This window comes from Lepus europaeus, chromosome 3, assembly GCF_033115175.1.
Source record: "Lepus europaeus isolate LE1 chromosome 3, mLepTim1.pri, whole genome shotgun sequence".
Taxonomy (NCBI): domain Eukaryota; kingdom Metazoa; phylum Chordata; class Mammalia; order Lagomorpha; family Leporidae; genus Lepus; species Lepus europaeus.
The window spans coordinates 94,644,604-94,671,705 of record NC_084829.1 but is presented as its reverse complement, the minus strand read 5'-3'; the positions used below and the strand labels follow the sequence as shown (position 1 = coordinate 94,671,705).

Genomic DNA, 27,102 nt, shown 5'->3' with positions numbered 1-27,102 from the left:
ATGTAATATTGCTATTGTCAGCAAGTGATCTAGGACTTGATCCCTCATTTCTCTATTCTAAGCCCAACTTATTCTTTCATTTCTCTATTCTCTTCAAGGTAGGAAACTAATTCTATTATGAAGGAATCTGTAGGATGCACAATTTAATCTTTAGACCTTATAAAAGAGATGGCTAACATTTTTCTGTAATAGCATAGCCAAAATAAGAACTTAAATAATAATCTCATAGCTAGATTTACTTCGCCATCAGCGAAGTATACAGTAAGTAGAAAAAACCTCCCTTTCAGACCAAAGGGAAAGAAAGTTTTAAAGTGAGAATATAATTTTCCTCATGGGCATTGTCTACCTTAGAAAAACTACTACAGAACATGCCTGTGACTATAGACTTGTAGTTCAGGCCACTGAAGATTAGAGATGGGATACGGGCACTCCCTTGACTTGCATCCTCTGGTCTGCTTTAACACAAACCAGGAGGAAAAGAAAGCTAGGCATCAGAAGCAATGGGTGGCAGGCCTATTAATGGCTGATCTGTACAGTGATCTGCCCTCAAGGAGACCCAACAGGCCAGTCCACTGCAGTGGCTTTCAATGTGGTAAGCCTGGGCTTCAGCAGAAGTCAGCTTGTGAAGAGCCCTGGCAGCTCTGCCAAGAGTTGGATCACTGGAAATGGACCTGCCCTGGAGTCGAAGGATGCCCAGGTCAGAGCCACAGATCTTATTGGCTCTAAGCTGAAAAGCCCTTCACTCAGCCCAACTTCCAAAGTGACCACTGCAGCTGAGGGGATGGTCAAGTAGGGTCAGCAACATTGCAGGCAGAACTGTAAATTTCTTGTTAGAGATGCCCCCTGCCTTTACCTGGCCAGCTCTCCTCCCAGCCCAGCCAAGTAATGAAAGTCAACAGAGTGCCTTCCCCTAAGAGGTTCACACCTCCCTTAGGATATACCCCATGTGAAGAGATAGATAGGTCTGGGCCTCTTAACTTACAAGGCCTAAAGCCCAACAGATTATTATCAAACCCCTTCTATCAGATTCTATTTGCCTCTCAATCAGAAAACTTAATTGTAGCTTAGACAGTACCTTTCTTAGCACATCTAATAATGACTCTGTCCTTTGTTCTAGACCCTGTCTAGCACACTTGGGCCTCATTCCTTTGTAATCATAACCTCTACTCTACCACCAATGGCTCTACTCCCAACCTGTGTGTACTGATGGTCCTCTTCCCCACTTAATGCTGTATAATTGTTCAAACCTGGTAAATGCCACTCTTAGGATCATTGGTTACTATCCTCACTCTGTCTTTTATGACCTTGTCTAAATATGATCAGAGTCGGGGAACTTGGAAGGCTTCCATAGCCTTGGCAACTCATGACGACAGCCTAGGGTGGTTACTGGCGCCATAAACTAGAATGTCAATTTGTTGGGTCAACAACAAGAGCCACTGTGCACTTGCTCCTCATGTGGGATCTCTGTCCTTAATGTGCTGTACATTGTGATTTAATGCTATAACTAGTACTCAAACAGTATGTTTCACTTTGTGTTTCTATGTGGGTGCAAACTGTTGAAATCTTTATACTAAATTGATCTTCTGTATATAAAGAGAATTGAAAATGAATCTTGATGTGAATGGAAGGGGAGAGGGAGCGGGAGAGGGGAGGGTTGTGGGTGGGAGGCAAGTTATGGGAGGGGGAAGCCATTGTAATCCATAAGCTGTACACTGGAAATTTATATTCATTAAATAAAAGTTAAATATATATATATATTAAAAAAAAAAGATGTGATTGTAGAGGCATATAGAGTCTTTCTAAAGTACTAGTCATGTTCTAATTAACTTGAATGTTTTCATTATTTTAAAGTTTAATTTTATAAAGTATATATATAGTATAAATACTTTTAATACTTTTACATACTATTTTTAAGTACTTTTATATATAATTATATATATATGAAAGTATATAAATATTTATAAAAAGCATATCTATAAAGTATGTATGAAGTTTTATATTCTATTTTGTAAGTGAGGGAAATCATAAATGAAAAGTTATTGGAACAGTCTTAATTTAATTGAATTATGTTACTTTTGTTTCTATAGTCATTTTGGAACTGGTTGAATAAGCTACTTAAAACACTCTTTGAAAAATCCAGTGACCGAAGACGACGTTCTGTGCCTATTATCCAGTCTAGGGATCCAGCAGGTTTTAGTTGGTGGATTATTACTCATATAGCATCTTTTTACCAATTTGATCGCCATGGAGTACCTGATGAAACGGTAGGGTCTTATTTTCTTAAACTTTCTTATATTATTAATATAAATTTTTTAGACAAATTAAGAAGTGAAGGGAAACAACCAAAAATCAGATGGCAATCTTAGAGAGATAAATCCTTGCTACCTGTATATAACATTTCTATACAAATGTGTAGACCTTTCTGTAAACATCCTAATATAACTTTTTTTTTATTGTTTGATTAAAGAAAAGCATTGTGTAGAGATAAGACTTGGTTTCCAGTCTTGGCTCTGCTATTAAGTAATTGTGTGACCCTAAGTAACTTACCTAAATTGTTCTGAATGGCTGTTTGTTGCTTCATCTAAATATCATGGGATTGGATTGTCCTAAAGGTTCCTTCTGGCTCTAAAATCTCAGATTTACAAAGGGAAATCATATGTTGTCTTTAGAAATGAATTGCTTTTTGTGAAATATTTAAGAAAAGTATTTGTTGAGAATAATACTTTTTTAATTGAAGAATTTTGTAGGTTTTTTTTTTTTTTTTTTTTAAGATTTATTTATTTGAAAGGCAGAGTGACAGAGAGAGAGAGAGCGAGAGATCTTCCATCTACTGGTTCACTCTCCAAATGTCCACAATAACCCACGATAGGCCAAACTGAAGCCAAGAGCCAGGAACTTCATCCAGGTCTTCCATAGGGCTGGCAGGAACCCAAGTACTTGGGCCATCATCTGCTGTCTCCAAGATGCACTAGTAAGAAGCTGAATCACTTGTGTGGTGTAGCTGGTACTCAGACTCTCTAATGTAGGATACAGATGTCCCAAATGGCAGCATAACCCACTGCATCACAATATCTACCCCACTGCAGAGATATTTTAATGTATTAAACAACCATGAAGTTTACTTCTATTAATTTCTAGTTAGAAAAATGGTTTTACATTGATACTTTAAAAAAAAAAAAAAAAACCCTATGAATAAAACCAGTTAGAAGATATATTTATTTGAGGCCCTATTTCTATGTAGTGCCTTCCATGTTGAGAAATGAGTAGTATATTAGCCTATGAGTTTCATAAAGTAACCTCTAGAATTTTGTCTCCGATATGTCTAAATTTAAATTTTTTTTTTTTTTAATGGGAGTAGTTCTCAAACCTGGCTGATGATCAGACCTACCTTTGAGTTTTTATAAATTCAAATTTCTATCTAGGTCTCATTCTGGAGATCCAGATTTTTTAATTCATTTTTTAATTTTAAATTAATTTTAATTTAGTTAATTTTTTATTAATTTTATGTATTTGAGAGATAGAGTGACAGGAACAGGAGATGTGTGTGTGTGTACATATATAGATACACACATATACATACCAGTCCTCCATTTACTGGTAAACTTCCCAAATAGCCACAACAGCTAGCACTGGGCAGCCCAAAGCCAGGAGCCTGGAACTTCATCCAGGTCTCCCACTGGGTTGTCAGGGTCCCAAGTACTTGGGCTGTCCTTTGCTGCCTCCCCAGGCACATTAGCAGGGAGCTGGATCACAAGTAGAGCATCTGGGACTCAAACCAATTCCTATACGGGATGCTGGGTTTGCAAATGGTGGCTTAACCTGTTGCAACACAATGCTGGCCCCAAGAGGTTTTTTTTTTTTAAGATTTATTTAATTTTTTGAGAGAGAGAGTTATAGACAGAAAAAGAGAAAGAGAGAAAGGTCTTCCACCTGATGGTTCACTCCCCAAATGACCACAACAGCTGGAGCTGGGCCAATCTGAAGCCAGGAGCCAGGAGCTTCTGGGTCTCCCACACAGGTGCAGGGGCCCAATCACTTGAGCCATCATCTGCTGCTTTCTCAGACCGTAGCAAAGAGCTGGATCAGAAGTGGAGCAGCTAAGACACCAGCCTGTGCATATATAGGATGCCGGCATCACAGGCAGAGGCTTAGCCTACCATACTACTGTGCTGGCCTACGAGTTCTTACTTCTAAAAAAGTTTCTTGGTACTCATATTCTGTGAGGCATAGGAACCTTTTGCTTTGAAGATTTTTTTTTTCAATTAATCTTCTGCCTTTTTAAAACTTTGGTTAATTTATTTAAGAGAAAGAGAGAGGTAGAGGTAGAGATGGTTGAGGTAGAGAGGCAGATGTAGAGGTGGAGGTAGAGGTGAGAGCTCCCATCCACTGCTTCATTCCACAAATGCCTGCAACAGCGAGAACTTGTCTGGGACCAGAGCTGGAAGCTGGAAGCTCAGTCTGAGTCTCCTCAACTATGGATGGCAGTAATCCAATTCCTTAAGCTGACATTGCTGTTTCCAGCATCCACATTGGCTAGAACCCAATATCAACCCAGGTACTCCAGTATGGGACCCAGTATCTTAACTGCTAGGCTAAAAATCTGCCCCACTGTGAATGTTTTTATGAAACATATTCCTTAATTAGCTTGTCATATTTTTCTCTTTGGAGTACTGGACAGACTCTGCTGTGAGAAATCGTCCATGGAGTCTGTCAGTTGTACTGACAGAGCATCTCAGATACTCCCAGGTTCTCCCAGTTTGGTAGGTGATCTAGCCACATCAATATATATCATTATTGTTACTCGAGTAGTATTGAGTTGCAGTGACCTGAACACCTATAGTTCATTGCTGATATTTACATAAAGAAATCTACAGAGGAGACTGCTGCTTTTATTACCTCTGATTTATGATAATAAATTAATTGTGTTTAAAATAGCTTATGCTGGGGACCGGCTCCATAGCGCAGTAGGTTAATCCTCCACCTGCGGCACTGGCATCCCATATGGGTGCCTTTTCTAGTGACAGCTGCTCCTCTTCCAATCCAGCTCTCTTCTGTGGCCTGAGAAAGCAGTAGAAGATGTCCCAAGTCCTTGGGCTCTTTTACCCACAGGGGAGACCAGGAAGAAGCACCTGGCTCCTGGCTTCGGATCGGCACAGCTCCGGCCATTGCAGCCATTGGGGAGTGAGCCAACAGAAGGTGCCGGCCTAAATCAAATAAATCTTAAAATCTTAAAAAAAAAATCTTAATTCTCTAAAGTATGTAGAATGTTTTAAAATCAAAAAGCTGTGTTTAACAAAGAATCTTTCATATGATAAAAATAAGTCTACAGGTTATATACATATCTGTAAAATCAACCTTGCCTCAAGAGAGTGTCAGATATTTCTGAATTTCATAAAGGCTTTTAAAGAAAACTCAATCTCTTTAGTTAGTAGTTTTCACTGGAGGTGAAACATATATTGCATTTGTAATGTGTTTAATATCTCACAGTGAGATTTTTTAATCTCTAAGAGCTATTAAATAGGTTAGAGGGTGATATTAGATCCATTTTACAGGTGAAGAAATTGAGATACACTGTGATTAAATGTCACCCTGTTTTATCACTTAGATAAACTTGATATTAGAGAATTCCCTCTTATGAATAAGTATAACCATCTGTTCCATTTTTTCAAGGACAGTCCTAGTGTATGCCTGTTAAGCACTCATCCTATCTTATTAATTTTCCCTTTTACTCTCCAAAGTGTCTGAGCTTAGTTGATAAGTCACATAGTCATTCTAATCTATGAACATAAAGGCATGTTGAGTCATCCTTTCAGAGAGATTATATAGGTTATTCATTTGGATTTCATATATATATGTAGATCAGAATTTTGAAAATTATCTAAATGTTTTTTCCTTATGATATATTAGTATAGTCAACTACAGTGGAGAAAATGGTTATGCGCTAAGCATGTTTTATTCTGTTCAACAGTAATCTGGTGTGAGAGATGATTGTTAATCATACGTTCTTTATCAGAGAAATATCTCTAGTCCTGTGACAAGATGGAGATTATTGAATTTTTGTGAACTACTTCGCCCTAAGGTTAATATGAAATCTTTACATTTTAAATAGGTTTTAGATATGGTTAATTTTTTTTATTTTAAAAGTGTCTGCAGTTTGGAGTTTTGCAATATGTGGACTTAAATCATAAGACCAGCCAATTTCTTAGGATAGGGCTATAAGAAAAAATTTGTTTTTCACTTCTTATATTAGAGGCTTTAGATTTGCATACATTTCTGTTTCATTCTTTGCTCTCAATCTAGATCATAGTATATTATTCTCTTACAATATCAGTCGTTTATTAAAACCCAGTACAGTTGAAAGAGGAAAATTCTTTTGGGCATCACAGGGGTCAGTTTTAATAGTGCTTTCCTTGCCCAGAACATGGTGTGATCGGTCAGCTTCACTGATATTTGTCTTTGAAACATCTGAAATGGCAACCAGAAAAATGTGTGAAATGCAACCTTAAAATGAGATTTGCAGCAGGCTACCTAGTCTGCTGGAAGTGGTGGGTGAAGGATCTATTTTATATTTTTGGTGGTGTCTTAGTTTTAATAGTGAGTTAAGAGATATGTAACATAGCCCCAAATTGAGAACTTGCTACCTCTTTTTTATTAGCAGAACTTGGTATGTAAAAAAGAGTTTATAAGGATGTAACTTAGTACGTAGGAAAAAAAATATATAGATTTTCTTGTGGAAGAAAAATCTGTATTCCTTAGATAGATATTATCTTTGATTTGGCATGATATAACTGCCATCTTTCCTTTGAATTATGGTTTATTTTTGTTTAGATAGCCACAGTACTGATCCATATAGCTGAAATTCTTTGGGTGAGAATTGCATTACTTCTCTGTAATGCTTGTGATTCAAATGCATTGATAAAACAGAACAATTGAAATATATTCATTAACACTATCCAATTGGGAAGCTAAAACTTAAATTATATCAATCTTATTATGTTCCTGCTTACTTGGAACTAGTAGTGACATTTTCTTAATAAAAATGATATAAAGGTGAATTGCTGAAATCTGAAAAAAGGCTTACTAGGGAAAAAAAAAAAAGATTGGTTACTGATACATGGTATAGTAGAAGGAATACTAGCAATGGAGTCAGATCAACTTGAATCTGAATCCATTCTCTGGCAGGTACATGTATGACCTTTCTGAGATGTAATTGTTTTTCTATGATATGATAATTTTTTTTGAGAAAGTAATATATAAAAAGCCTAACGCAATGTACATATAATATTGATAGAGCAAAATTGTATCACTTTGAGGGAGTGTTGGGGCCAACTACCAAGTTTCAGGTCTCAGTCTGTAAGACTGGATCTGTATTTGCCTATTTGGGCAAGGCCAAATTTTTTATTCCATATTCTTTCCTGACAATGCATTTTGGATTCACTTTACTTCAAAAAGTCAGTAATTCTTTTGCTAAAAATGACTAGGTCATTTTAATATATGCCGTGTAACAAATTTAGCAGTGTAAAACAACCACTGTTACCTCACACTCTTAGTTTTTGAAACTCAGGCATTCAGGAGCCACTTAGCTGGCTTGCTGTGGCTGTTTCCCAGGAGGTTACAGTCAAGCTGTCAGTCAGGCCTCAGTTTCTGCAGACTTATAGGGCTAGAGAACTCACTGCTATTCTCATTTATATTGGTAGAAGGATTCAGTTACTCTTTACATAGGCTACTCATAATATGACTTCTCCCAGATCATCTTCACCAGAGTGTTGTCAAGAAGGAAATTCCAATGTCATGTAACTGAATCTTGGAAGTGATACAGTATCACTCACATTGACGCTGGTAGTCTGTTCATGGAGGATAATACACAAAGCATTAATAACCAGAAAGTAGTGACTATTGGGAGCCATCTTAGAGGTTGGCTACTGTAATCAAATCACCTTTCTTTAAGGAAGTAGTATTTATTGATTGATTAGCTGTTGTTACATTCTCACAGGAACACTGTCAAGCATTTAAAGTCATGAATATTCAACATGCTTTAACTAAAAGTTAATTTGAGTTCATTCTTATGAACATCATTTTATTTATTTTTTATTTTTTTTAACTTTTATTTAATGAATATACATTTCCAAAGTACAGCTTATGGATTACAATGGCTTCCCCCCCCACCCCCCCAAACTTCCCTCCCACCCGCAACCCTCCCCTTTCCCACTCCCTCTCCCCTTCCATTCACATCAAGATTCATTTTCAATTCTCTTTATATAGAGAAGATCAGTTTAGTATATATTAAGTAAAGATTACAACAGTTTGCCCCTACATAGTAACACAAAGTGAAAAATACTGTTTGAGTACTAGTTATAGCATTAAATCACAATGTACAGCACATTAAGGACAGAGATCCTACATGATATTTTTTAAAAATTGATTAATTTGCTATGCAATTTCCAGTTTAAAACCAAGTTTGTTTTTTTTTCATTTTCAATTATCTTTATATACGGAAGATCGATTCAGTATATACTAAGTAAGAATTTCATCAGTTTGCACCCACACAGAAACACAAAGTGTAAAAATACTGTTTCAGTACTAGTTATAGCATTACTTCACATTGGACAACACATTAAGGACGGATCCCACATGAGACGAAAGTACACAGTGACTCCTGTTGTTGATTTAACAATTTGACACTCTTGTTTAAGGCGTCAGTAATCTCCCTAGGCTCTAGTCATGAGTTGCCAAGGCTATGGAAGCCTTTAGGGTTCACCGATTTCGATCTTATTTAGACAGGGTCATAGTCAAAGTGGAAGTTCTCTCCTCCCTTCAGAGAAAGGTACCTCCTTCTTTGATGGCCCCGTTCTTTCCACTGGGATCTCACTCACAGAGATCTATGAACATCATTTTAATAAGGATAGAGGATATGGGGGTCCTTGCCTTTATTCTTTAAGGCCAATGACTGCTTTTTAGGGTCTTATTACTTTTCATAATATTTCTCCCCATTAGAAACTAGTTGTTACTTGTTTCCTCTTAGATTCTCTTTGCTTCTGCTTTTTTTTTTTTTTAAGGATTTATTTTATTTATGTGAAAAGCAGAGTTATAGAGAGAAAAAGAGAGGGAGAGACAGAGAGAGAGGGGTCTTCCATCTGCTGGCTTATTCCCCAAATGGCTACAACAGCCAGGATTGGCTGGACTGAAGCCAGGAGCCAACAGCTTCTTCCAGATCTCCTACATGGGTGCAAGAGCCCAAGGATATGGGCTACCTTCTGCTGCCTTTCCCAGACACGTTAGCAGGGAGCTGGATTAGGAGTGGAACAGCAGGGACGTAAACCAATGCCCATATGGGGTGCCAGTGCTACAGACAGTGGCTTTATCTGCTATGCCACAGTGCTGGCCCCTGCTTCTGGCTTTTTTTTTAGTATCTACTCCACATGTCCAGATGAAGACGATGATGATGACGACGACTACTACTACTACAACTACTACTTCCTCTTCTTCCTCTTCCCCCTCTTCCCCCTCTTCCTCCTCCTCCTTCCTTCCTTCCTTCCTTCTTCCTTCCTTCCTTCCTTCCTTCCCTCCTTCTCCTTCTTTCTTCCTTTCCCTTCTTCTTCCTTTTTTTTTCTTTAAGGATTTCTGTTTGAAAGGCAGAGCAACAGAGAGAAAGGGAGAGGGAGAGAGATTGAGTTCTTCCATCCACTGGTTCATACCCCGAATAGCTGTAACAGCCAGGCTGGGCCAGGCTGAAGCCAGAAACTCCATCCTGGTCTCCCACATGGGTGGCAGGGACACAGGTGCTTGGAGCATCTGCTGCTGCCTTCTCAGGCACATTAGCCAATAGCTGAAGTGGAGCACTCAGAACTTCTACTGGCACACTGATATGGGAAGCTAACATAGTAAGCGGTTGCTTCACCCACTGTGCTACAATGCCAGCCTGTACCTGTGTGAACCTTTAAGAACGGAGCATTAAGTGAACTGAATGAACTGTCAGAAAAGTGGAGTTATTTTCAATGCTTAATCCTTATAAATGTCCTTTTTAGCTCTCCATGTTGTGGAAAGTATTCCAGATAGTCAAAGTTACCAGAGGGGTAATCATTGACTAAATGAAGTAGCACTGTGCAAAGTTTTTTTTAATCTTCTGTGTAGTAGTGTGTTTTTACCTTTTTTTTTTTTTTTTGGTGACCAAGGTGAAGCAGCTCAGAGCCATTATGCAAAAACTGAAAGGAAAAGAATCTCTAGTAAGATGAATAGGAAAGAACATTTTAGCATTTAAAATTCCAAAAATACATATAAATTGCATGAAGGGTTTTTTTCTGTTAGATCATGTCTGAGTAGAAATTAAGCATTTTTAAAATATTTCTAATCTTATAGAAGCACCACTGTTCAGTGAAACAGCTCCAGTTAAGGTTTATATTACATTGAAATAGTTAAACTTTTTTTTTCCTACCAAATCTGTCAACTCACCTTATGTCTAATTAATTTTAGAAATTCAAGAAATTGCAGTGATATCTGATGGCAGAGAAAATGTCCTTCATGCCTATGATATTAAATATATACATAATTGAGAGCAATACTTTAATGATGCAACAGTGCTTTTTTTTTTCTTTTTTTTTTTTTTTTCCTTTCTAGAGACAAATGGTATCTAATTGGAACTTTGTAGAAGAACTGCTAAAAAAGTCCATCAGTGTTCAGGTATGTAATTAAAATTGGACAGTTTGTGGACTTTGTAAATTTCTATGTTACAAATATTATTTGAAAAAACCAAGCAAACTGTTAAAATGACTTTAATAAAAAATAATTTTCTTATTAAAAATCTTTGATAGAATCATTTTTTGAAGGGTTAACTCATAGTGATTCATATTGCTCACTCTCCTTTAAGATTTTTGTTTTTAACATTGAGTTGTCAGTTAAAGGACAAAGATAATTATCCTAGTTGGTGACTTTGACAAAATGTATTCAAAATAAGTGGTAGATGCTTCAGAACTATAAGCCATTCCTTGTATGATATCAAAGTAGGAGACATGATGAGGGAGATAGTCAGTGGCACTTGGAAATTCAGCTGTATCCTCATCACAGCAGGAAGGTGACTTGCCTTACTGAGCAATTTGTCTTACAGGCTTGAATCGTATTCTAACTGATAAGGTCCTAGTTTCTGAGCATTCATTTCATACCTTATCATTTTTCTTTCTGCAGAGCTGTTAATGTAGTGCTTCATGGCCCAGAGGTCAGACTTGACCTCCTTTTAAAATACTTTCAAATACGCTGTTCATCACATCTTTAAACGTGTTATATTGTAGTTCTGTAAAGCTTTGTAATGTAAATAAATTACCATTTATGTAGGAGTTTTGGGGATTACAGTAAAGAATTGTTTTAATTTGAAAAATAAATTACTTTTCTGTTAATATTGTTTAAAACTTGAATTGGAATAAAGAAGAAATATTATAGTATAAGGTTGTTTTATGTGTGTGTATATGTATAGTAGGTACATCTTTGAAAATCATTTTAATTGCTTGAATTTTCCTTTTACCTGTTATCTGTACTTATCTTTTCTTCTACCCTTTTGAAAATTTTATTTAATTATTTTTATTTATATTAGGTGTATATTAAGTCTTTTTTAGGTGAAACAGAAGTATATTTAGTTATATCATGTGTCTTTCAATTATGAACTAAGAATTCTAGCTTTAATGCCAAAGAATTCTGCTTACATAAGTTGTAGCAAAAACAAAAGACCTATTATCCTTTTATGATCTTTTCCCAACCACGGTACAAGTTTTCATTTATACTTCATTTTTTCTCTATTTCATCTTAACTGGCTTTCTTCATTCTTTTTGAGAACATACTGATTTAGTCTCAAAAATCTTCTTATATGTTCTCATTGTAGGGAATTACTAAAAATACTAAAAAATATTTGAAACAACAGAAGTATGTATTACAGTAGTCACCATTATTTGCATATGTTATTAATCTTATCTTAATACTTTAACACAGCCTGGTTGAAATAAGTCAAAAGAATTTCTGTAAAGTCTGGATTACATTATTTTTCTATTGACAGTTACTGTATCTAAGCCAGTAACTCAGAGGTTTAGTTCCCAAATTAAGTTATAGCCACTGGTGTCATTTAAATTTCCTTTTCCTAGACTTCTGTTTCTGTTGTATTTAGTTATTTTTAAACTTCTTTTCAGCTATAACAATATATGAATTTCTTTTTTGCTCAGCTAGTTTCAATTCATCGTGTCTTTTCGGAAACAGTAAGGTTTATATGAATAAATATAATGATACCCATTCTGGTCAGGGATAACAGGAGGGAGAAATTGGCATCACCTCTATTCCTATAAAATTTTGCAATTTTGCCTAAGAGATGAAAGCCCTCTTTAAATACCTTTATTTTCTTGATAATTAATACTTTTCTTCCTTCGGAATTTAACAACTTCTAATTTTGATTTTAAATAAAACACATTTGCTTGAAAAAAACTTTTTTAAAATATCTTCCTTAAAATAGAAAACAATTTATTCTGACAATACATAGGATACTTTTACAATATTAATAGTATTTTAATGCTGTCAGTTAAAGCTGTTTAGAAGATGAATGTGTAATTCTTGGGATAATTCTTTTCTTTTTTTTTTTTAAAGATTTATTTATTTGAAAGTCAGAGTTACACAGAGAGAGGAGAGGCAGAGAGAGAGGTCTTCTATCTGATCGTTCACTCCCCAAATGGCCACAACGGCCGGAGCTGCACCAATCCGAAGCCAGGAGCCAGGAGCTTCTTCCGGTCTCCCACATGGGTACAGGGGCCCAAGGACTTGGGCCATCTTCTACTGCTTTCCCAGGCCATAGCAGAGAGCTGGATCGGAAGTGGAGCAGCCAGGTCTCGAACTGGTGCCCATATGGGATGCCAGCACTTCAGGGCAGGGCATTAACCCACTACGCCACAGCGCTGGCCCCGATAATTCTTTTCTTAAAATTTATATAAAGAAAGTAAATTTCATGTATTTCATATACAGTTTAAGAGCAATACCTCCCACCCTCCCTCGTCTTTCCTTTCTTTGATAGGGTAACCAACTATTCTGAAATGTGTGGCCTGGGGTTTTGGTGCCGAAACCGTTAAATTTTTGAGTTTACCAGGATGACTTGGTCAGCTAGAAGTAGGGGCAATATAGCTAATCTAAGAAACTTTCACTATGCATTTAGGTCTAGTATAAAGTCAAAGTAATCTCCCTCTGTTACCGACTCTAGGTTTATTGGCTTACTTACAAGTAGAAATTGACAAGAGGCCAAGGAGCAACTGGCTTATGCTCAAGCACTAGGAAGGCCCCATGAGCAGGAATCCTTATTAGGTGGTGAGGCATGGTGGTTCCTCCTTAGTTCATGGCACTTTGATTTTCACCGGGAATTCTGACTTGTGTACCTTGGCACATGCACATCTAGTTTGTACCTGGCTTGGTGTTCTGCACAAGGTACATAGATCAGGAGATGGAGTCATGTCAGGTCAGGTGGGGGTGAGGAGGGAGATTTAATTACAGAGTCCTGTCTCTGTCCTGTCTCTCCATGGAAATGAGGTCATTCTAATTATTAGGAAGAAGTAGTACTATGGCTCTCGCTGGTATTCTTTCAGTTTTATTATGCCTTGATTCTATCAAATTATATTCCATAAGTAATACAAGACAAATGCTGGAGTCCTTCGAACCAATTTTATTGGTATAGTAGGTGGCCATGAAGAATAAATGGATAGAGCTGTCAGTTTGATTGTATTTGTTTGTTCCCCTCTAAGGTAAATTAAAGTTTGACCATGTTCATGCTCTTTGTCTTGATCTCCAACAGTGAAAGAATCCACTTGCCAAGGTGTGCCACATTTGTTTAAACACACACACACACACACACATACCTTCCATATATGCAGCGGTCTTCTAATACAATTGGTAAACATTTGACTGTAGCTTTAATTAAGGAAATAATGTTTCATATCTTTTTGGTAGCCTGAGTATATTCCAGAAATAGACATTGAACTTCAGTATAGCAAATATTGTTTAGTTTTACTTATATAGGTACAGTTGAATAGTTAAGTGCTTTAGAGATTTTTTAAGAGGTAATCCTGTTTAATATGAGGATACTGTTTAATTTGATTTCAGGGAAAATGGAATTAAAAGGTAATTTTTAGTGCCAAATTTTTCATGTGTAGCTTTGCCACACACTTCCATGAACTTTTTAAAGACTCCTCATGTTTTTGAATGTTGATTGCAGATATTGGTTCTACCTTTAAAACAACATTATTGTTTTCATATGAAAACAGTTTTTTTCTATTAACTACTTTTTAAAGGCCTTATTTTTTTTTTTCCGAGATTACAGGAGTTGTTTTCTAGTTTTGTAGTATTCTTGAAAGGGTACTAAAAAAGCAAGTCTATTTTTTTTTTTTTTTTTTTTTTGGACAGGCAGAGTTAGAGAGAGAGAGAGACAGAGAGAAAGGTCTTCCTTCCGTTGGTTCACCCCCCAGATGGTCGCTATGGCAGTTGCCGGCCAGCACACTGTGCCGATCCAAAGCCAGGAGCCAGGTGCTTCCTCCTGGTCTCGCATACGGGTGCAGGGCCCAAGGACTTGGGCCATCCTCCACTGCCTTCCTGGGCCACAACAGAGAGCAGGACTGGAAGAGGAGCAACCGGGATAGAATCCAGCGCCTCAACCAGGACTAGAACCCGGGGTGCTGGCACCACAGGCGGGGAGGATTAGCCAAGTGAGCTGCGGCGCTGGCCGCAGTCTGATTTTTTAGAAAATTAATTTTGATTTCTCAAATACACCTTAATTTGGAAAGGCCAGGTCTAAAAACGACTCTGAATATTGTTAGATCCAAATAATGTGGGATGATACTCCTCTATTTACTAATTAAAAATACAGTGTTTTCTTCAGCAGAGGAATCTTCACTAGAATACTACAGTCTAATTTTATTTATATAATCATAAAAATGAATGCAGAGAAATTAATAACAATTGTAATTTTAGCTTGCAAATAAATTTTATTCTTCTGATTGTTTCTGATAGATAGGTTTTTTATGCATAAAGAAATAAACGAGTTCTTCAGTTATGTGTATTTCATAACCAGTTGTTAAGTTTCTTTTTTTTTTTTTTTTTTATTTTTGACAGGCAGAGTGGACAGTGAGAGACAGACAGAAAGGTCTTCCTTTTGCCGTTGGTTCACCCTCCAATGGCCGCCACAGTTGGCGCGCTGTGGCCGGCGCACCGCGCTGATCTGATGGCAGGAGCCAGGTGCTTCTCCTGGTCTCCCATGGGGTGCAGGGCCCAAGGATTTGGGCCATCCTCCACTGCACTCCCTGGCCACAGCAGAGAGCTGGCCTGGAAGAGGGGAACTGGGAAGTTTCTTTTTTTTTTTTTAAGACATTTATTTATTTGAAAGGCAGAGTTGTAGAGAAAGAGGGAGAGACAGAGAGATCAATCTTCATCTGCTGGTTCACTCTTCAGTTTACCAAAATGGCCAGGACTGGGCCAGGCTGAAGCCAGGATCCTGGATCTCCACCATTTTTCCCATGTGGGTGGCAGAGGCCCAAGAATTTGGGCCATCTGCTCTTTCTTTCCAAGGTGCATTCACAAGGAGTTTGGATCAGAAGTGGAAAAGCTGGCACTCAAACCAACACTGACATAGGATGCTGGCATCAGAGGTGGTGGCTTTAACCTGCTGTGCCATAAAAACAGCCCCTTAAATTGCCATTTCTATATAATCAGTACCCTAGAAGAGTGAATGTTTTTGTTATTCAGCAAAGGATTTGACCTGTGGAATATGCTCAAAGTTAATATGCTTAAATATGATCTTTCAAGAAAGATAGGAAGGCAATTTTTAAAAAAGGATCAAAGCAGCAATTAGGAACAGGCATATATATTAAAAGGAACTTAATGGAATAGTCATTAAATAGCTCAATAACTCATATTCTGTCTGTCTTACATACAGGCATACACACAAACTTAACATTTGCAGTAACACGACACCCAGAGCACATAAGGCCTTCTAAAAGATGTAGGGGTTTGACTAGCATGGGCTCTGGGATTGAGCCAGACCAGGTATAAGCCTATTTGGAAAGGAGACCTACAGGCCTCCTGGCTTATTAAAAAACAGAAAAATTTGTGAAGAGAATATGTATATTTACATGTCTTACTCATGTTTAGGGAAGGTCTGAGCTGAAAACACAAACAGAAATATGTCAGCTTAAAGAAGAATACTGCCGGCGCCGCGGCTCAATAGGCTAATCCTCTGCCTTGCGGCACCGGCACACCAGGTTCTAGTCCCGCTCGGGTCACTGGATTCTGTCCCGGTTGCCCCTCTTCCAGGCCAGCTCTCTGCTGTGGCCAGGGAGTGCAGTGGAGGATGGCCTAAGTGCTTGGGCCCTGCACCCCATGGGAGACCAGGAGAAGCACCTGGCTCCTGCCTTCGGATCAGCGTGGTGCGCCGGCCGCGGTGGCCATTGGAGGGTGAACCAATGGTAAAGGAAGACCTTTCTCTCTGTCTCTCTCACACTGTCCACTCTGCCTGTCAAAAAAAAAAAAAAAAAAAGAAGAAGAAGAAGAAAAATACTATGGACCTATTATATTCATTGTTTGATAATCAAAGAGATCTTATGACAATCTTGCATAGTAACAAAGATGCAGTTTTCATTTTATACCTTGCAAGAAGTGTTGGAAGAACTTGAGATTTGACTCTTCATTTATGTTTGTTTATGTTGTGAGGGTACTTCAAAAAGTTCTTAACAAATGGATTTTTTTTTTTTTTTTTTTTGGTGCAAAAAAATTTTGAGATGCCTGAATATGTGAGGTCTTCAGAGAGTTTCTGGAAAATTCATATTACGAAAAAACTACATATATTTCAAAATTTTTTGCAACAAAATAAGCTTATCTTTTAATTCCATTTTCCTACAAACTTATTAAAGTACCTATGTGTTATGCATCAAAACTAACTTTCTAGGATTTTTGCTAAAAGTATTTTTCTTCATTATTTCTGTTTTAAAACTAGTTATTTATTTATTTGAAAGCCAGAGTTACAGAAAGAGAGAGATCTCCCATCTGCTGATTCATTCCCCAGATGGCTACAACAACCAGATCTGGGCCAGGCTGAAACCAGGAGCCAGGAACTTCATCTGGGTCTCCTATGTGGGTGACGGGCCCAATCGCCTGGGCCATTTTCCAGGCCATTATCAAGGAGCTGGATTGGAAGTAGAGTAGCTGGGAAATGAACCGACATCCAAACAGGATGCAGGTGGTGCAGGTGGTGTCTTTACCTATTACACCACTATGCTGGCCCTCATTATTTGTATTTTAGTGCTTCTTTGTCATTGTGTTTTTGCATAATTGTATGTTTTGGTTCTATATCTGTTGTGGTCATACAGCTTAGTTTTCTGTAGTGTTTCCTTTTGTTGTTGTTTTTCTCACTCCAATAAGTGTGTTATGGGAACATCTCCTCAGATAGAGCTCTTTACCATATTTCAGTTTGTTTTTTTCTTATAAATGAGAGCTAACGTGTCTGCTACCTCCCCTATTCTTCACTGCTGTATATTCTCATTTGGGCTACCTGGACTTGAAAATGGGCAAATTCTTTCTCTTCATATTCAGTGTGTGTGTGTGAGCGCATGTGCATGTGTGTGTATATGAAGAATATTAAAGGGAAATGATTCAAAACACAGCAATGGTTAAATGTACAAAATGGAGAAATATAGAATACAACGGAGCTTCAAAAAATTTGTGGAAAATATGTACTATCTTAATGTAAACTATCTTTAATTCCATGTTAGTTCTTAAATGTCTCATATCATCTCAGATTTATTATTTTCACTTTACAAATATGAAGGTTTAGGTTCAGAACTTCCAAATTGTGTACTCAAGCTCACTTAATTGGTAGCTAAGATTTATGACTCTGAAGTCTCTATTATACACACAATTCTAGGTCACTTTGTAAAGACAGGATAGAAAAGAAATAAGCATTTAGCAGATACCTGTTTGATCAAGATTGCTCTTAGTGACTAGATCATGATTTGAGTCTTCTCAGAAAGATCTAACTTGACTAACTGCCTAGATCTAACTTAACCTTATAATACTAAGCTAACTCAGGAACTTTCCTCTTGAGTTCTATGTTTTAATGCTTCTCTTTCAGATTTTTAAGGGCAAGTCTCTTTCATTCTATCATTAGCTCAAATGTTACCCTCAAAAAGGCCTTTCCATTCATAGCACCTGATTTTATAATGATGCTTTTCCTCTACCAGTTACTCTGTCGCATTATCCCACTTTTTTTTTTCACAGCAGATAGAACTGTTTGAATTTACCTTGTTCTAGTATCCGTTTCTCTTTTCCTTCCCAAAAGTATAAGTTATATTTGTGCAAATGCTATGTCTATGTCTGAGTTATTCAGTACTCTACGCCTAGTACCTTAGAACAATGCCTAATATTTTCAGTAAGCTTTAAATGTAAGTGTTGAGTGAGTGTTGTTGTAGAGTTGATTCAGGGCCAGCGCCGTGGCTCAACAGGCTAATCCTCCGCCTTGCAGCGCCGGCACACCGGGTTCTAGTCCCGGTTGGGGCACCGATCCTGTCCCGGTTGCCCCTCTTCCAGGCCAGCTCTCTGCTGTGGCCAGGGAGTGCAGTGGAGGAAGGCCCAAGTTCTTGGGCCCTGCACCCCATGGGAGACCAGGAGAAGCACCTGGCTCCTGCCTTCGGATCAGCGTGGTGCGGTGGCCATTGGAGGGTGAACCAACGGCAAAGGAAGACCTTTCTCTCTGTCTCTCTCTCTCTCTCACTGTCCACTCTGCCTGTCAAAAAAAGAGTTGGTTCAGCCAATACTTGGGATGCCCACATCCTTTATCAGAGTACTGGTTCCAGTTCCAGCTTCTCTGCTTCCAGTCCAGCTTCGTGCTAATTTATTTTGGGAGGCAGCAGATAATGGCTCAAGTGCTTGGGGCCCTGTCAGTCATGTGGGAGATCCAGATAGAATTTTTGGCTCTTACCTTGAAGGTGGCCTATCCCTGGCAGATGTGGGCATTTGGGAAGTAAGCTAGCAGATGAACAGTCTCTCCCTCTGTGTGTCACTCTGCCTTTATAGTAGCTGAAAATAAAAATAAACATTAAAAAATATAACTGTTGAATGATGAGAATTCCTGGGTGTGTCATTTTTAAATGAATTTGCATGGTTAGTTCATCATAGAAGATTAAAATGTCTACTTTTCGGGTCAGTGTTGTGGATGAATCCATGTGATGCAGGTTTGTGTCTTGGCTGCACCACTTCTGATCCAATTCCCTGCTATGTGCCTGAGAAAAGCAGCAGAAGTTGGCCTAAGTGCTTGTGCTCCTGCCACCCATGTGGGAGACCTGAAGAAGCGCCTGGCTCCACCATGGCCATGCAGCCACTTGGGGAGTGAAGCAGTGGATGAAAGACCTCTCTGTAACTCTGACTTTCAAGTAAATAAGTCTTGAAAAAAAGAAAAAAGTCTACTTCCTTTTTCCATCTCCTGAAAGATAATAATGCATGTGTTATCCCTAGCCTTTGGTTTTTGAAAGAATAGCTGTTACTATCCTATAAAAGAATTTGACCAGATACTTAAGTATGTTCAAGCCTTCTCAATTTCTTCACATCTTAATTGTTAGATCATTTTTTCCACTTTTAATATGGGTTTCCTTTCCAGTCTTTGGGTTTCTAACATCATTAATTTATGAAACATTTACTGTAATTTTTAAATAATTGGGTTAAAGTAAAATTGAGTTACATAATTGCCATTTTCTGAGTATCTAATAGTCCCTTAAACAAGTTTTAGAAGTACACCTGAAGATGAGATGGATATGCTTTGAGGATACATATTCATGTTCTTTGTAACCTTAGATTATTTCGTGCAGTGTCAGGTGATAACAGTCATCTTACCAGGGCACATTTACTCCCTTATAACTTTATTTTCTTAGGATGGTATATTAGAGGAACAATTACGAATGTATCTTCATTGTTGTTTGACACTTTGTGATGTCTGGGAACCAAATATTGGAATTGTCACCATTCTATGGGAATATTATAGTAAGAATCTGGTAAGTAGCAGAATAAATAATTGTGATGGAAATTTGAAGGATTTGTACATGATTTTTAAGGGATAATTTTGTGGTTTAATTATGAGTAGTATGAAATCTTGAAAAGTTAATTTTGTTACAAGATTAAGAATAGTTTTATCCTTTACAAGTATTGTCTCTAGAGAATTGGTGTAAGGAAGACAGCATTTGATACCTGTTTTTTTTTTTTTTTTGAGAGTGAATGCAGAAAAATATTTTTTAAATCTTCATTTTAAAATTTGTAATAATCATTTATTGCTTGTGATACATTAAGCAGGCCATATAGACTTGAATAAGTTGCAGTCTTAGCACTTGAGTAACTTATAGGCTAATTAGTAGGTACATGTGTATTGTATTGGTAGAAGTTAAAGATACTATGAAATGCCAGAAGAGGGAGGATGCTACCCAGTGTATGGAATTATGGAAGACTTTATGACATCATAATTTTTAGCAGTCTTAGAAATGAGTAGAATTTTCTAACTATAGAAGATAAAAAGCATCTAGGTGGAAGGAACATTATGAACAGATGTATGGAGATATCAACAAGTACGGTGTATTCCTCTAATGTTAATAGTTCTGAATGATATGTCTGATGTTATTAGGGAGAGAGAAGGGAGGGTGAATAAAGGAGGCAGTCTAGGACTAGACTATGAAAGGTTGAAGATAATGTACAGTTGTTTCCTGGTTGACCCAGGAGACATTAGAAAGCAAGGAATGTGATATGTTAGGTATGTTTGAGAAAGCTGAATTGGATACAGATGAGTTAACCCATTCTAGTATGAACAGGTAATACCATGACTGAGAACTAAAACAGAACAATGGATTTAGAAAGGAGAGGATGGGGTTGGAAGAAAACTTAAAAGATAGGTGTAAAAGATTTAGTTAATTTGTGTAGACAAGAAGAGATTTGGAATTTGTGGGTTTTTGTGTAGTGAACTTTTCAGTCAAGATGGACAATGTTAGTGGAAGATTTACCAGTATATACCAACTTTGGATTTGTATATAATGGAGCTTATTGAAAATAATAGGGGCAGCCCTTTTAGCACTGAGAGTTAAGCTCCCATATTGGAGTGCCCAGAATTGAGTCTTACTTCTGCTTCCAATCCACCTTCCTGTTCATGTATCAGCATGACAGTAACCTAAGTACTTGGGTTCTGGCCACCTGTGTGGGAAACCTCAGTGGAGTTCCTGGCTTTTGGCTTCAGCCTGACCCAGACCCAGGCATCTGGGTGTGAACTAGTAGATGGACGATCTTTCTCTCTCCCCTTCTCTCTCACTTTGCCTTTCAAGTAAATAATATTTTATTATTAAAAAAGGGGAACAAGAGATAGTTTGAAGGACTTCTCATTGTCCAAAGAATGGGAAAATTTGAGCGTAAGAAGGAATAATGACTATAACGGATTAAAACCTGAAATACATTGTAATCCTTAGTTTAAACTACCATTTTGTGCATCTGATGAAATAAGGCATCTGAACTATCAGTGGCTGCCAAAATCATTTAGTGAAGGGCTGGTAGGGATCTCTAAAATGTAGAGATCAGGCTGACAGCCTGGTTCAATCTTTATGTTACCTTTTATAAAAAATAGTATAACAGAAATTTTGGGATACATACAGAATAAAAGAGCTTTAAGAGGCATATCAACTGAATGCAATGTATAGACCTGTTTATATCGTAATTTGGACAAATCAACTGTTAGAAACATGTTTTTGGACAATCCATAATTTGAATACTCCTTAATGTTCTGTGCTGTTATGAAATTTTTATTTGAGGGAGTATATGATAGAGATACTATGGTTTTTGTGAATAAAACGAAAACTTTTAATGAGATATTTGAGACTTTCCATTTAATGTACTAAAGTACTAATACTTGTTTTCTTTTTGCTTTTAGAATAGTTCCTTCACTATTTCTTGGCTTCCTTTAAGAGGCTGCAATAATATAAAGTCACCTTTAACTATGCTTGAAATGGTGAAGACCTGCCTTTGTGATAAACAAGACCATGACCTATATAAATCCAGCAGTAGTTACAACATTTTCCTTTGCATTTTGGCAAAAGTTGTTAAGAAAGCAATGAAGAACAATGGCCCTCATCCTTGGAAACAAGTCAAAGGAAGGTATGTGTAATATTTTTCTTTGTTGTGACTGTTCACTTCTATTTTTGCCAGAGTATTCCCATTTGTGTTTTTTAAGCTAATTTGTGGTTAGAATCTTTCTAGTTGGCACATTTAAAATGTATTCCTTAACATAAGAGTAAAATATGGGGCTTTTTGGTCCTGCCAATTTGTTACAGTCAGAAACAAACCTAATATCCATAACTCATGGATTCAGTTTCTTACTTATCTCACCAATGTTGAGGATTACAAGAATTCTATATATGAAATGTAAGAATATTAGGAAACTGTTAGGCTATCTTTCTAAAATTAATTATAATTTCACTACTTAATCCATTAAAAATGCTGGGAAAAAATCTCCAAATTGTGTATTAATAACTAACAGGTTCAACGTATAAAAGCTTTATGTTCTTTAAGTCTAGCAGTTCACAAGCTTTGCTTCTTTGCATGAATACTTATCAGCAAAATGTAGTAGAACTCAGATAACACTAATGAATTCATTTTGTGAGACTGTATTCATTTTTATTGTGATAAAATAAACTTTTGATCATATTAGTCTATTTTTCTATTTGAGAATTAATTGTTTAATGTATACAATTTAAAAATTGAAAATTTTTAACTGACACATAATTACAGATTTATAGGGTACAGTGTAATAGTTTGGTGTATATATACAATATGTAATGATCAAATCAGGGTAATTGGTATATTTATCACCTCAAATATTTATCACTTCTTTCTATTGGGAATCTTAAAATTAATGGATACAACTTTTAATCATTTGTGCTTATTTTACTTCCATTGATTATTAACTTTTTTTTTAGTCTTCAGTGTATAGTAAACCACCATCTGTTTGGCTGAACCTCTCAGAACAGACTACTTCTTCTTAATCTAAGTAGAGACTTCGAGTTACTGAATGAGATTTTATTTTCACAGTGACTGATAGTTCCTTTAAAGATGTGATGATACAGTTTGTGTTTATTATTTAGAGGATTTTTTTTAAAAAAAGTAACTTTTCTATTACACTTTCAATAATTGGTTCAAACAGTAGTTTTTTTCTTTTGTTCTGTTTGCCAGATTGTTTTTTGAATCTTAAACAATTTTTTGGAAGACATGTTACTCAGAACTTTATTGCTAAAAGAAACCATTGGAATTTGTTCAATAACAAATCTATTAGGCAAGTACTCTTTGTCAAGCATGATGGTGGAAATGAGAGGATATACAAAAAAAGTTAAACAGTCTCTCAGAGCTTATTAGCTCTTACATAGTTACTTATAAATCAACATTTAACCTCTCATAAGCATTAGTCATTTCTCTCCTGTATAAGCTAAATAAAGAAGTTACAAAACGTAATCAATAAGTAGGAATTCAAAATGAATTGCTTCCAATTTTAAGCCCTTAATTGATGAAAGAAAAGTATAACCATTAATTTGTATTAAGTAGTGCTAATGAGAGATTTTTTTTTTAAATGAGTAGTCTTGGACATTTGAACACTAATGATTTTTCTTTGCAGGTGGATAAAAATGGTTCCTCTAGCACTTAAATGGTTTTAGGCTACAAGTAAAGCAAGAACAAGTCTGTGAAGGAAGGAGGGAGAAAAGGGCTTAATGAACATTATTGTATAAAATTGTTAAGATTTCTATAAAAACCTGTCTAACTGTACATAAAAGATTTTACATTCTTTCCTGTTTGTTGATAAAAATAGGGGGAAAAAGGTGATGAGAGACTCTAAGAGAATGCTATGTACCCTATGAAAAAAACATTTCTTCTGTTCTTTGGGGAAAGACACTTAATTCTTTGATTCACTTAGAGATGATTTGCTGAAACATTGAGAAAACTGAAAAGTAGGGCTATTGTGTGAGTTTGTTTTCTAGACAGAAAAAATGACAAAGCAATATTAAAATTAGCTAAAGTTTTATATACTTTATATATTTTATATTTTAATATGTCTAGAGTATTGAATGAAATTTATTTTAAAAGGTAAGTTTTTTTTGAAGAAAACCATTCTATTAAAGCAATTTTTTATGTTTCACAGAATATATTCTAAATTCCATCAAAAAAGAATGGAAGAATTAACTGAAGTTGGTTTGCAAAACTTTTTCAGTCTTTTTCTACTGTTAGCAGCTGTGGCAGAGGTTGAAGATGTAGCAAGTCATGTTTTAGATCTCCTTAATTTCCTCAAGTCTGCCTTTACAACATCTCACAGGGCCCTCATTTGGAAAGGTCAGATGGCCTTCCTCTTGATGTATGCCCAGAATAATCTGGACATTGCTGTTTTGGCTGAGAAACTTTCGTGTGCTTTCCGGGAAAAAGCAAAGGAATTCCTGGTATCTCAGAAGGATGAAATGGCACAGAGACAGACTCTGTGGTCTTTGCTTTCCATCTACATTGATGGTGTTCAAGAAGTGTTTGAAACCAGCTACTCCTTGTATCCTTCTCATGAGAAACTGCTCAATGACGGATTTAGTATGCTTCTGCGAGCTTGTCGGGAACCTGAACTTAGGACTGTGTTGAACTTTCTACAAGCTGTTCTGGCCAGAATCAGGTATGTTTGCCAACATTGTGCTATATTTACTAGTTTATTTTATATCATATCATCTATATTGATTTTATTTAAAATTTTTCCTTTAACATGCTTATGAAATCTAAATGTAGAAGGAAGAGCTACAAGGGCATAAATCAGTAGTTTTCAAACTTCTTTCAAACAATAGCTCTTCAAAAGAAAGCTTATATTCAAATAAGGAGCAAAAGTAAACTCATTAGCTCTTATGTAATCCCAGAACCATGTCTCTTAGCTCTTCCTTCCCCTACCACCTCTCAGAAAGTTTTATTATCCAGCAGTGTGTTATGGGTATTCTAAACAACTCTATGAGCTGGAACCTGAGGTGGCTTTCATTGAAACATATGTAATTTTGTTTCCATAGGGACATTTTAGCCATACTGTACCATTACAACACCAATCACCTATACCAAACATATAGAATCACTTAAACTAGGCAAGTATGTAAAATATGTGGATATACTCAAACCCAAATTTAATGATGGTTAATATTATCTTTAAGCCTTTTTTATATAACAGTTTTACTTTTAAAGTACATGTTCTTTAGAAGTTAGACACTATTACTTAGTGTTGTTAGCAAGTTGTATAAAAGTTGTGTATAGAAATGCGATTTTATTTGAAATCAGGGTCTGAAGTTAGTGTACAGACTGCTTTCTCCCAAGATCACATAAAAATAGCACCTATTTTTCAGAGTTACAAAGCTTGGCAAAATTTCCAAGTGTGGGAAATTTATTGATTACCAAATTTATTCATTATTAACAAATTAAATTTGTATTTATTATTTCAAAGGCAGAATAACAATGGGGTGAGGGAAAAAGAAAGAGAGTGAGATCTTCCATCACTGGTTCGTTCCTTAAATAGCAACAACAGCCAAGGATGGGCAAGACTGAAGCTGGGAGCCAGAAACTCCATCCAAGTCTTCTGCATGGGTGGCATGGATCCAAGTACTTACGCCATCTTTTGCTGCTTTCCCAGGTGCATTAGCAGGAAGCTGAATTAGTAGCAGAGCAACCTGGACTAGAACCAGCACTCCAGTATGGGATGTTGGCCTTATAATCAGCATCTTAACCCTTTGTGCCACAACGATGGCCCAAGACCAATTCTTTTTGATGATTACTTAGTGTTTTATTAGGTACTTGTACCAAATTTTGTTTAACTAGTCCCAGTGATATATATTTACATTGCTTACCATTTTATGTTATTAAAAACCCCATTTTTTTCTTTAGTTTTTTTTTAAACTTTTATTTAGTAAATATAATTTCCAAAGTACAGTTTATGGATTACAATGGCTTTTCCCCCCCCATAACTTCCCTCCCACCCACACCCCTCCCATCTCCCGCTCCCTTTCCCATTCCATTCACATCAAGATTCATTTTCAATTCTCTTTATATACAGAAGATCAATTTAGTATATATTAAGTAGAGATTTCATCAGTTTGCACCCACACAGAACATAAAGTGTAAAATACTGTTTGAGTACTAGTTATAGCTTTAATTCACATTGGACAACACATTAAGGACAGGTCCCACATGAGGGGTAAGTACACAGTGACTCCTGTTGTTGACTTAACAATTTGACACTCTTGTTTATGGCGTCAGAAATCTCTCTAGGCTCTAGTCATGAGTTTCCAAGGCTATGGAAGCCTCTTGAGTTCGCTGACTTTGATCTTATTTAGACAAGGTCATAATCAAAGTGGAAGTTCTCTCCTCCCTTCAGAGAAAGGTACCTCCTTCCTTGATGGCCCCGTTCTTTCTACCTTTCTACTGGGATTTTACTCACAGAGATCTTTCATTTAAGTTGTCGGTTTTTTTTGTTTGTTTGTTTTTTTGCCAGAGTGTCTTGGCTTTCCATGCCTACAATACTCTCATGGGCTCTTCAGCCAGATCCGAATGCCTTAAGGGCTGATTCTGAGGCCAGAGTGCTGTTTAGGACATCTGCCCTTCTATGAGTCTGCTGTGTATCCCGCTTCCTATGTTGGATCCTTCTCTCCATTTTTGATTCTATCAGTTAGTATTAGTAGACACTTGTCTTGTTTGTGTGATCCCTTTGACTCTTAGACCTATCAGAGTGATCAATTGTGAACTGAAATTGATCACTTGGACTAGTGAGATGGCATTGGTACATGCCACCTTGATGGGATTGTATTGGAATCCCCTGGCACATTTCTAACTCCACCATTTGGGGCAAGTCCGCTTGAGCATGTTCCAAATTGTACATCTCCTCCCTCTCTTATTCCCACTCTTATGTTTAACAGGGATCACTTTTCATTTAAATTTCAATACCTAAGAATAAATGTGTGTTAATTACAGAATTCAACCAATAGTATTAACTAGAACAAAAAAAATACTAAAAGGGATAAAGTATTAAATTGTACA

General features: G+C 36.8%; 1 protein-coding gene across 4 annotated transcripts in view; it reads left to right on the top strand.

Moving 5' to 3' along the window:
* MMS22L (MMS22 like, DNA repair protein) overlaps window positions 1–27,102 on the top strand; it is a 131,829-nt gene that overhangs the window by 22,722 nt on the left and 82,005 nt on the right. For 2 of the 4 annotated variants that reach the window (XM_062186521.1, XM_062186522.1), the window contains exons 10-14: window positions 2,088–2,264; window positions 10,615–10,677; window positions 19,920–20,039; window positions 21,947–22,170; window positions 24,203–24,712. In XM_062186521.1, coding sequence (XP_062042505.1) covers window positions 2,088–2,264; window positions 10,615–10,677; window positions 19,920–20,039; window positions 21,947–22,170; window positions 24,203–24,712 — 1,094 coding nt within the window. The remainder of the gene's footprint in view (window positions 1–2,087; window positions 2,265–10,614; window positions 10,678–19,919; window positions 20,040–21,946; window positions 22,171–24,202; window positions 24,713–27,102) is intronic. The other 2 variants (XM_062186524.1, XM_062186523.1) reach the window with 2 other exon arrangements.